General features: G+C 47.6%; 1 protein-coding gene across 1 annotated transcript in view; it reads right to left on the reverse strand.

Moving 5' to 3' along the window:
- Positions 1–11,578, reverse strand: part of PDLIM1 (PDZ and LIM domain 1) — a 34,105-nt gene that overhangs the window by 4,250 nt on the left and 18,277 nt on the right. Inside the window, exons 3-4 of the mRNA XM_009322410.1 lie at positions 8,440–8,630; positions 1,737–1,891 (exon numbers count right to left, since the gene is read on the reverse strand). Of these exons, the coding sequence (XP_009320685.1) occupies positions 1,737–1,891; positions 8,440–8,630 (346 nt within the window). The remainder of the gene's footprint in view (positions 1–1,736; positions 1,892–8,439; positions 8,631–11,578) is intronic.

Here is an 11,578-nt window from a genome sequence, read left to right on the forward strand (position 1 = left end):
TTCCCTATCACCTCTGCTCATTCCCTCTGCCTCAAACAGCACTTTGCTCGCACCAACAACATTGACAGCATGTTTTTAAATCTCTCTAAAGGAATCAGCTTAATCAAATACCCACAGGAAACGTAACCTGTTCTGCTCTGCAAAACACCCTCCACCTCAGAGCGCAGGGCCAGGTGTAAACACAGACCAGCCGTGGTGCTTCCACACACCAGCACCCGCACACAGACCCGGTGTCCGGGGCCAGGCTCTCAGCTGTCAGTAAGTCAGCACAGCCGATACGGTCAGCGATGCCCCAAGGGACTTGTCCCAGCTGAGGAGATAGTTCCCTGCTGCTAGTCACAAGCCATCGCCTGAAGACAGGCTCGGAGAAACAGCCAACAAACGTGCTATTTATCTGCTGTTTATTGCCGCAGACATGATCTGACTCAGCAGCAGTGGTGTTTGAGCCCGGCCGAGCGGCGCGGCAGGCAGGGGCACTGTCTCCTCGGGGACAAACATTCCTTTGGGGCGGCGTAACTTCCCGGCCCTGCTCCACATGGGTGATTATCAGCTCACGGTGGAGCAAAGCCAAAGCCTATCCTGGCCTGTGATCGGGCTGGCAAACCTTGTGCCAGAGAATCCCAATAATGCTGCAAATCTTCAAAGAAAGACAAAATAGAGAGGCTTTTGCTTCTTATCTTCTTCAGCACTACTAAGCACGGGGGAGGACCTTGGATGTGTGAGAAGTCCCAGCTACTCCAGTCCCTTCCATGCCGGAGCTGAACCCTGAAGGGCAAGTTGCAAACACTCAATATTTAAAAGATGCTTTCAGGTAGGTATTTTAACAGCGTATTAAACACTCCAAGATCCTGGTTTCTTTCTTCCTATTGTTTCCTTATTTCCTTCATTTTGCTCTTTCCTTACAGATCCGTGAGACCTACCAGCACTTGGCTGATCTGTTTCCTGGTATCTCAGCACCAGGCTTTTGTTGGATGAAATTGAATGTTCCACTGCCAAGCTAATAACACAGAAGACAAAGTCTCAACTGGCCTAAGGAAAAAAAAGTCATTCTTGGAATTCTTTTCCTATTTATTTGTTTATTTTATTTTATGCAAGGGGAGAAGAGAGTATGATTTGGCCCCCAGTTAAGTTAATTGGCTTTTCTTAAAAGTCTATAGCCCTGAACTGCACAAGTCCAGATGTCAGATCAAGAATGCCAAACAGAGCAAAGTTTCAGAGATTAAAAGCCATGAACTGCTCACTGTAACCTAGCTTCCATATTTTTACATTCAGCTGCAGAAGTGGATCCTTTTTCTAGTGCAGAAGGATGGAGACCAGAAGCTTTAGGACCCACTGAAAAGCCCTACCTTGTGGTACCTACCTTGTGGTACCAATCTAAGATGATCTTTAATCAGTGAATGTTACCTTAAAGGGGCAAAACTTTAGGAAGCAAAGAAGAGGTTTTGCAGCTTTTTAAATTCCTTCTTGACAACTAAATGTTGTAGGGGTTTATTTCTTGAGCACTCACTCAATGAGTAAGCAACGATATGGGCCCTAATCAAGGAGAGGAAATTTAGGAGTCAAGTTAGTGAAAGGGTCTGTTTCTGTGGAAACCATCTACACACGCTACCTTGAACAACCACCAGCTAAGGAAGGAAAATAAAATTTTAGATGTTATTCTTTTAAACACTGTGCACAGCCCAAGGAATGGCAAAAGGGAAGAGCACACTCAGCTTAGGTATGCAATGGGTGCTTACCTTTCTCTTCTGACTCCAAAATCTCTTGCAACACGAGGAAGGAAGCAGATTGTCTGGGTGGCTCATTTGACTCTTGATTCTCCTGGAGCATCTTGTAAACCTCAGATTCTCTGTCTATGACGATGCCGCCTGGGGGCTGGTTATGCTGATCTAAACTGAGGAAGGAACAGAGAACATGCTTGTTAAATGGCTGAAAACTAAAGCCAGTCCCTCGAGCAAAATTTTAACAATGCATCATATGACTGAAGAATGAACGTGCAAAACAAACGCACAACAGGACGCCGTAAAACACGGAGGTGCTGGGTGTGTTTGCACAAGACAGCTGCAGCCCAGGTGGGATCGGCACGCTGGGCTATCCGCGTACGCCACTGTCAGCGGGTTCTCACCGACCGCCTCCGACCAATCCCCAAGTGTTCTCCCTGCTTTGCAATTACTATATGCTCCAGAAACTAAAACTTTCGGCCCAGGAAATCACTGCTCTGTTAATAGGAAAATAAAGAACTCATGTGCCGAGATGGGAATCCCACGTAGTGGCTGTGCCATCTATGCATGTTCCTTGCATGCATAAACTACCTTAGACTGCTACCTTACACCGCTGTGAATCTCAAATTAAGTAAGGTTTATTCCATCAAAAAGAAATCTTTGTAAGTACACTGTGAATTGGTCCTAAAGGCCACCTTCACAAAGTAACAGCTGTAGGATCTAACTAAAAGATCCTCTGATTGGCAAAAATTTAATTGTGTTTTCAGGTGTTATTATTTCCATTTTATAGGTGGAGACTCTGAGCTACAGCCCATTTACAGCATTTAACTAAGGTTAATGAGCAGATCAAGGGCAGAGGAGATTTCTGCCTGCTAAGACTGAGTCTTCCTTTCAGCTGCCTCCTGAGCGCTGCTGCTGCCACTCATGTCACGAGGGACTTGCACCCTCAGCCTAGAGACCGAGGTGCTTCAGGGGCAGCTTTTCACAGTGCAGGGTGGCTGAAAGGGTGGTCATTGTGTCAGCAGAAGGGTCTTTAGGAAAAAAAAAAAGAGAGGCTGGAGGCAGTACCTAGGATGTTCTCCACATTCGGCGGGTACAGGATGAACTACAGGCTTAAAACGGCAGGATATTCAGAACCTCCCTTGGGAAAAGCTTTCCAACAGACAGACACCGAAATACCAGAGGAGATATTGCCGTGGGCAGGTGAGCAACCTGCGTACTAAAGGATTTAAAAAGAGTCTGGACAAATATCCGCTGGGAATGATTTAAATCAATGGTTTAAATTGACAAAATGCTGGGCTAGGGGATGGACTAAATGACACGGGACGTTCCTGCCTGCCTTGTATTCTGTGGCTGGAATAAAACATCTCTGGAAAAATGACACAACTGACCAGTCTCCTCTGACAGCTCAATTACATAATGCAGCCTTATAAATGTAAATGGTCTATTAGGTTTCACCGTCCCTGCACCCTGTGATTGCCGGAAATGTACATAAACATCCTGAAGTTCAGACTAAATTGCAGAGGGAAATCTTTTTCTTGAGGAGGCAACCGCATACTTTCCATGCCAATGCGCAATTGAGTCATCTGAGAGTTACTCTACATAATAAACTCTTCAAGCATCAGAGGTAAAATCATCGCACGTCTTATAAAATGCTATTTCCATAAAAAGAATTTCAGAAAATGTTTCCATCTTTAGTAATTTTCAGTGGAGCAGGAAGCACATTAGACTTGCAAGCAGTTGAACCCTTGAAGCCTGGATCTCATTTACCAAAGCCTCTCATCCAAAATAAAATAATTATGTGCCTTCTATTACACAGAAAATGTCCTAGGTTATCCCAAATGAATCCATGCTCCACATTACATTCATCTTACGTAAACTCATATACTCCCACCACTCTGTCCACCCATAAAAACATTAGGCAAGAAGCCTGTCATTGCAGTTTGCATACTAAGAATGTTTCACTAACATGCATTCAAAAAGCAAAGGCTAAATCATCTTAAAGAGCACTCGAGTCAAACAAAGCCATCACATTTCAACCATGCATTGTGACAGTGTGCAAAACATACAGATCAGCTCTCCCAGGTATGTACCCTATAGGTATACTTGCATACACAAGATTTCCGAAAGACTATAAAAAAACCCCAAATCCTAGAATTTGTACCAGCAGAGTGAAATATTTCAACTTGTCAGGGCAGAAGGCTACGCTGCTTAAAGAAAAAAAAAAAAACCGAACACCAAAAAGCACATGCATCTTTTGAATGGGCAAGGCCACAGGCACAGGAATTGTGCCTGCGGGATAATGAGTCTCCATATGTCGGCTGATTTATGGCACCTCCTGTTACGCAGGTACTTCATCTGCAGTGATCACCAACAACTGGTGTCCTTTTCCATGCGCAGGAGTTCCCCAACGCAGAAACTTCGTAGGGGACAACTCCAACAACCCTTACTGAATTTCAGACTCACATAACCGCTACTGGATTTCACTGCTTCTACCATGGGCAACTTGCAACGCTGACTAAGACTGCATCATTGAGCTTTGAAAATTGGCAAGAAGATGGTAATAAACCATAAAGACACAGCCTGGCACAGTGTCTTCAGAAAAGCACAGCTTATGCTTTACTAATGTCATTTTACTAGTTTATGCTGGCACATTTTGTAAAGTCTACAAGGATCTCAAAGCTGGGCTACAGGAAGGCCCAGTACTTGGGAGCACTCGTTTTTGCAATGAAACAATTGCTGATGCCTGGGGCTCCTTTGCGAGTGTTATCAGCTGTCGGGACCAGCACAGCCAGCAGAGTGTGACCACTCCTGGCGTGCACGGTATCGACTACAAGCCAGAGCAGTGACTTACGGCAAGTAACTGGACTGAGTAACAAGGCAGCAGTAAATCCACAGCCTCCCATTATCTCTTGGCTGCTGGCACATGGCAAAAACTTGGCTGTGTGGGTTCATGGGTGAGTATGCCAACTTTTCGGCTTTGAAGCACATGGTGCTCAGCCCAGGAGGGGACTGTGAGCAGCTGAGAAGCTACGAGATCTGGCTGTGCCCATTCGCTCTGTCCCACGGAGGCCATGGGACTGACCACCTCCCTGGACCACACTGTCACACAGCTGCAAAGCTGCTTGCTCACATAACGGGATAACTCTGCAGAAGGTTCACATCTTCTGGAACAATTCAGCCTTGATTGGAGCCGTCCTGAGAGATGGCTAAATGTGCTTTCTGCTTCACCCATCTCGATACTGAAGTCCTCCCTGTAAAACCCTGTGGGCTGTCATTTAGAGGCATGGGCCAGCTGGTTCCCAACTGCCACAAAACAAACAACAAAGAGCACCCAGGCCTTGTGATGCTGAGTCTCTCCGCAGGTCCTGCAGACCTCAGAGCATGTCAAGCATCCTCCGCTCCTACGGCCAAAGAGGCAGCCCCAAGAGCAGCAACCTGTGCAGACAAGTGGGCAGGGGTGGGAACACAGATTGGGTCCTCCATATGCCTGGTGCCTGCCCAGGCTGCTCCAAACTCACGAGTGTTATCAGCCAAAGATGGAGACCCATGGGGACCTGCTTCAGCCTGAAATGAAACACGCCCAGCCCACGCCCATGGCCCAGCCCACAGCCAGCGAAACAAAAGCACAAAGACACGTGTGGCAGCACCTTCCAGTCGCAAACAACAACAGAGAAACACCAGCTTTCAGGATAATGCACGCTCCTCCCCCAGCAAATCCATCTGCTGCAGGTGGCTTCTCCAGGAAAGCCACCAGCTGCTGTCAAGGCCCTGCTGCGCGGGTGCGCAGGCGGCAATGGACACACTGACAGGCTGAAATTATGTTTTGTTGCTTCCCGCAGTGTTGGACACAGACACAATGAAGAGAAAGCTCCTGTGAAGAGTCATGCACTAATGTTGGAAAGGTGAAATGTAAACGCTGTTTCCTTGTGACCGGCCAATGCCGTGAGCCACAGACAAGGATGAGGCACTCGTGGACACCGAGATGTGGATGAACGGATGCACCGAGCTGTCCGCAGAGGCAGCAGGCAGGTTACCTGAGGAAATCGGGGCTAACAGAAGAGATCTGCCCCTGCAGGGAATCCATGATGTTGCTCTGTGAATAGAGCTGCAGGGGAGAATTGAACTGCACATGCAGCACTTTGAGTCCCGGCACCTCCACTTCCACGGGGCTGTTGGGGCAGACCTGGGCCACATGCTTCAGCTGCTCAGGCCCCACTCGAACTTGGCTGGGGACAGAGGAGGTGCTGTGCCTCCGCTGCGGCAGCTCGGAGGTCTGCGCCTGCAGAGGGTTATAGATGGAGGCAAAGGGAGCCTGCATCGCGCTCATCGGCGATGGGCAGCTACGGGCCCACACGTTCACACGGGCAGTTTGAGTTGTGGTTGTTTGGGGGTTGATTTGGGTTTTACAATGTGGAATTGAGGAAAAAATGCAGAGGAGGAAGAAAGGAAAGAAGGAAGAAATTAATAAAGGGCTAAACCAAATATTCCAAGTGATATAAGCAATTGCAGAATACTGTCTGTTCCTTGTGCTGGAGGGACACACCACTGAATACATGACTTTACATTAAAGGCTTCTGGCTAATGCTGTGGCTCTGGTCTCGCACTCCAGGTGTGTCCACACAAAAACTAAAATGCAGTCACTCTACTGATGAGTAAATGCAGGGGTTGCAGAAGCAATGAAGACATGGCAGCAGGGGTTTCACTATGAACTAGCTACCTGAGCACACACTCATGGTCCCACTGTCCAGGCAAGGAATGCCACCTTCACTGCTGCCCTTCCCAAAGCTAGCCTGGGTGCCCTACCAAGGGGCAATCTCGGCTCCAATCCCAAAACAGATGTGCTCAGCAGTGGGGCTCCTCCCTGCCCTCCCCGCCTACTTTGCGACACCAAATCCAGTGGAGATGTTTGCTGTACCACAGCCCTGCATTTACATCACACACCCTCTAAGGATGGACCATGGACCTGGTCCCCATGTCATGTCACCATGCGCAGTGGCAGGATCAGGCTGTCGGGTTCAGATAGGCTGTGTGTCTGCTGGGTACAGAATGGAGATGCAGATAAATGCCAGATAAACCCAGAGCGAGGTCGGCCATGTACAAATAACTCAGCAAAACAGACGGGCAGGAATTTAAAGGCAGCTGGAAGGCTGTGTGAAGGGAGAACCTACACATCCTGTGCTTGTGCACTGGGGAGACCACAGTGGGTTTTTAATGGCAGGGTGAGGCCCCTGGCTCTCACTGAAAACCAGCAGCAATTCGTTTGCTTTTGATGATTCTGTAAACAACAGTGTATTAGCATTGAAGGTCTCATCCATAGTCCCCCCAGCATTCCTTTGCAACTTGCTGTGTTTCAGCAAGGGAAAGATGAAAGAGATGCCATGTACCCCACACTCAGCAGGGCTGGTAACGGACTTTCCTGCTAGGAGGAGCTCAGTGAGCCACAGCACTAGAAGAAACCCACCTCTTCGCTGATCCCTGCAAGAAAAAGGGATCACCCACAAGTTTCCAGCCAAATATAGCTAACTTCCAGGGAGTGCTCTCACCTGGAGGGGACTGCAGACTAGACCAGAGGTGGTATTTGACTGCCAAATGGTCCCATCACGTTAACGCAAAGTCAGATTTCCCTTGTCCTTGCTCTGCCTTTGCTCAGCCCCTGAATGAGGCTGCTGAGGTCTACCAGAAGCAAATGAGGAACAGGCACCTCATCTGCCAGCTGCAGCACCGTAACTCTGCCGAGAAGGGCCCATGCTGCAGACAAGGCTGCCAGTGCAAGAAGCCGGTTTCAGTCAGGGGCAAGTTTTCAGGTTTGTGTTAAACCACAGTCTCAGGTCTTTGTGCCCTACAAAAGCAGAGGCTGAAGTCACTTTTGGCTCCCCATTCACAAGTCAGGAATTTAGTTGAGTATCACCTAAAGCATTGGTCTTGCAGCTTTTATTGTAGAAGTGGCCAAAGTCTTGCCGGCAGTTTGGTACTGCTCTACAGAGACTTAGGGCAGTTAAGCAACCTGACCAACACAGCCAGAAAGATTTCAGAAAGCTCCTGGTTTATTGCTTCCAATGAAAAAAAGAGGAACTTCTTTGGACTTCTGGGATAAAGGAATGTCTTTGGTGAAGCTCAGATGCAACCACAAAAATTAATAGGCCCTTCTGAGGTTGGGACCCTTTCCAATCCCATATATAAAATCCCTCACATAGGTACGAACGTTTCAGCTACTTTTTAAAACTCCCGTGAAAAACAAGGTTCAATAATAAAAAATAGAAAGATCCAAACTTAGGCAGGTCCTGTCTATGAATCCCAGGCCAGCCAGGAACGGGGACGCGTGTGCTTCCTGCGCTAGCTGGTACCCTTCCTGCCCCGCCCTGCCCGCAAAGCCAGCACAAAACACTAACTTCACAAAGTGCTCGTAACAAGCTATCAGGCACCTGTTCAGACCAGCGGGCTGGTATGTCATGCTGAACGAACGCGGAAACTGCGTCGGTCTCTGCTAAACAAAGAAACACAACAGCATTAATTTCATTTCTGCATCTCATGAAACGTTCCCCGCTTCTCCGAGCCCTGCCCCTGGGAACCACATCCACGCTTGTGCCTCTGCTCCTTCCCTTGTCCTGAAAGAGAGCTTTTCTGGGTTAACAAATTGGTACCCTCACAGCGAACTCACGTCTCCTGGAGCCTTCCCCTGGGGGCCCGGGCAGGGAGGGGAAGTGAGGAAGGTACTTACGGCTTGGTAGGCTCCAGGGCCCCAGGTGATGTCTTTGACTCCACCGCACTGTTGAAGGTCTGGATGTTCTCTGAGGAGTAGAGGCCTGCTGGGCTGTTGTACTGAGCAGTGATCACTCTGGGGGCAGAAGCCGTGGCAGCAGTGAAGGGCACCGCGCTCCGGTTGTGTGCACTTCCTATGTGCCTTATTTCCTGCATGCAAAGGAGCAGAGGCAAAAATCAGAGGTGCTCAGGCGTGCAGGTGGGATGTGATGGGGCAGCCCGGAGCGAGCAGCTGCTGCAACGGTGGCCTTTGCATGTGTTGTCAGCTGAGGAGCACACAACCATGACCACCAAAGCAGGTGAGCGTCCTCCACACATCATGAGGGACCCATCCTGGATGGCTTCAGGCTGACCTTCAGGACATTTCAGAGTTGACATGCCGGGAACTTAAGAGCTCAGAAACACTGCCAGAGCTATTAGCTCAAGCTGTCACACACCTGGGAGCTCCTGCAAGCCTACAGTAAGCCACAGGACCTACCTTCTCATGCAAGACTACAGATTTTAAGCATTCCTTGCAATTCCTGAAAGCAGGGCTGATTTCTATGGAGAAGTGAAGATGAGGGGCAGAAAGAGGAGCACTCTTCAACAACATCTGAAAGTTTGGCTCTCCTTAGATAAGAGCAACCCAAAAAGAACGGCTTTGTCACTACTACAAATGCTCTGGAGCATGTCTACTCCTTCAGCTAAGACTGAGGTTCACAGCTGCCTTTGACAAACAGCTTTGGACTTTCTGGACAAGAAATTCCCACAATAAAGGTGGGAAGATGACTCTTCTTGTTAATACAAAAGGCTGTCCACAGACAGTGACAGCTAAATGCCAGAGATCTTGTCAGTGCCAGAAGTATGAGATATCACCCAGACATTCTGGGTTTGCTGCAAACTGGAGGCTTCCAGAAGTATTAGTGGATACTTAGAAACACCGGTTACAATTGAATAAGAAAGGGGCCAAACCCAAGTTAAATAAGACATGAGGTAAGACTCTTCTGAATCACTGGCAGTACTAACAAAAATGGGGAAATTTATAAGCCACATCCCCATTTCAGCAGGCTGGGAATTAGCAGCCTTGGGGCAGAGATAACAACATCCAGGGCTTTTTTTCTCCCGAGAGAAGATGCTTGACCAAAGGAAGGAGTAAGCACAGCGGGGCCTTACTAGAGCAGGCAGAAGAAAGGACTAACATTCACAGAGGCGGCTGAAATATCCAGAGCTAAAAGACGGCACCAAAATATGCATTTTGAAACGTTTCAGCCAGCTATAGAGATTGGGAATGGCTTCACTACAGGGCTAACGCCCCATGGCACAGGATGAAACGGGGCCCTTCTTAACATGCTGGGCCCATGGTTCCCAGCTCTAATTACCACAACCGGTTCCCCCTCCCACTCCATACAGGCGCTGACTTCTACAGCAACGAAGTGAGCCTTCACTGCCCTTTGAACGCCTCACGGCATTTGTTTGATAAAGCTATAGTTACAGGATAAACACTCACTAGAAACAAGGATGACTAAACTCCCCTACAGATTTTTCTTTAAATTGCTTTTATGTCCCCAGATTTCCTTAAGCAGCTGGCTAGCATTCCCAGACTGACAGATGGGAGTCATCTCGCTTCATGGCACTCAAATGCTATTTATGGCATCAAGCACAGCATAGGATCCCTCAGAGAAGAGCGTTGTGGCTCCCAACGCACTCATGAGTTACAAGTCATTTGAAATCAGCGGGGTAGCTCAAGATGTTCAGGTGTGGGGTGGCGGGACTGCTCTCCCATGGCTTTCTGGCCAATCCGTATGGACATCAGCCATGAAGCCTTCCCACACACCAAAGGAAGAAAGACCCTGGAGTAATTAGCTAATCTCCCTTTGTTGCAATCTCATTCAAAGCACATAATAGCGCTCATAAAAATAGTCTTTCCCATGGCAGAAACTGTGGATTTTAGCAAAAAAAATTACTTCAGCCTGTATATTACACCGTGGGGAAAAGTATCAGTAATCTTTTATCAGCATTAAATACACGTTAGCCCACCATTTAGAGGCCACAAGTGGGAGAGGGTTTCAGACGTGCACATAAATAGTCAGTTTAATAAAAGACAGAGGCAGAAGTGTTAGGCTAAAGGGGTTATACTCTTAGGTCAAATAATAGGCTCAAAGTTGAAATCATGTCACAACCTGTATTGTGGAAATGTTTAAGTATTAACCAAGAATTAGAGAAAGGGAAGTAATTTAGACTTTTCTTTTTTAAATTCTGGTTTCCTAAGGAAGTAAAGTGTCTCAATTACATGCTCCACATGCACGTGGGCACGTTCCCACCACCACCAAGGACCCTTGACTCTGTCAGCGAAGCCCAAATCAGTTTGACAGTGATGGAGGCCTCAAGGATGTTTAAGTTCCTACAAGTGTTGAGAAAATAGACGGCCAGATGGAGGAGAGAGACTGAAATCACATTAGTGCCTTGACTCCAAGAAGAACTGCAATGCACGCTCAGGCACCGAATCCACATAGGAGATTTTGGCCACCAGGTGGGTTTTCTGCTGTGTAATAACATCCAAGACCATAAATGAAGCTTTCAAAAGTGTCAGGACATCTGTAGTAGCTCTCATGTGGATAAAGTCCACTGACTATAAGGGAGTCTATAACAAGTTAAATAGAGATATCGGTGCAGAAGGTGGTGCCTGAAGATTAGATTAGAAAAAAATCCCATCTGGACAACAGCGTAGAAGGTGTATAACCCGAGAGTCTCCAGACAAGTATTACAGGAGCAGTAACATTATAAAGGGCATTTGGATAATCCAAATTCTCCAGCACCTCCTGTCATACCATGCTGCTCTTTCTGCTCGAGCTGTGGAAGGAATTTGCAAAGAACAAGTACTTTCATGATCCCAAGATCAAAAGATAACGTGTTCTCACTGTCAAATGTATTTACCTAGGGATTTGCCAGAACTGCCAGTCCAGGCCCTGTGCTGTGCAGCAGTTTTGTTAAAGCCCCAACTCCTGGAATCATGTGTTTATGTGAGAGTCTCTGACTTACTACTGGGGAAAAAAATCAGAAATGTGACCCTCCCAAAAACCTGTCCACCAGCAAGTGAAAAATGTTAGTACAAAACCACT

This window comes from Pygoscelis adeliae, unplaced genomic scaffold, assembly GCF_000699105.1.
Source record: "Pygoscelis adeliae isolate BGI_AS28 unplaced genomic scaffold, ASM69910v1 Scaffold244, whole genome shotgun sequence".
In the NCBI taxonomy this organism is placed as follows: Eukaryota; Metazoa; Chordata; class Aves; order Sphenisciformes; family Spheniscidae; genus Pygoscelis; species Pygoscelis adeliae.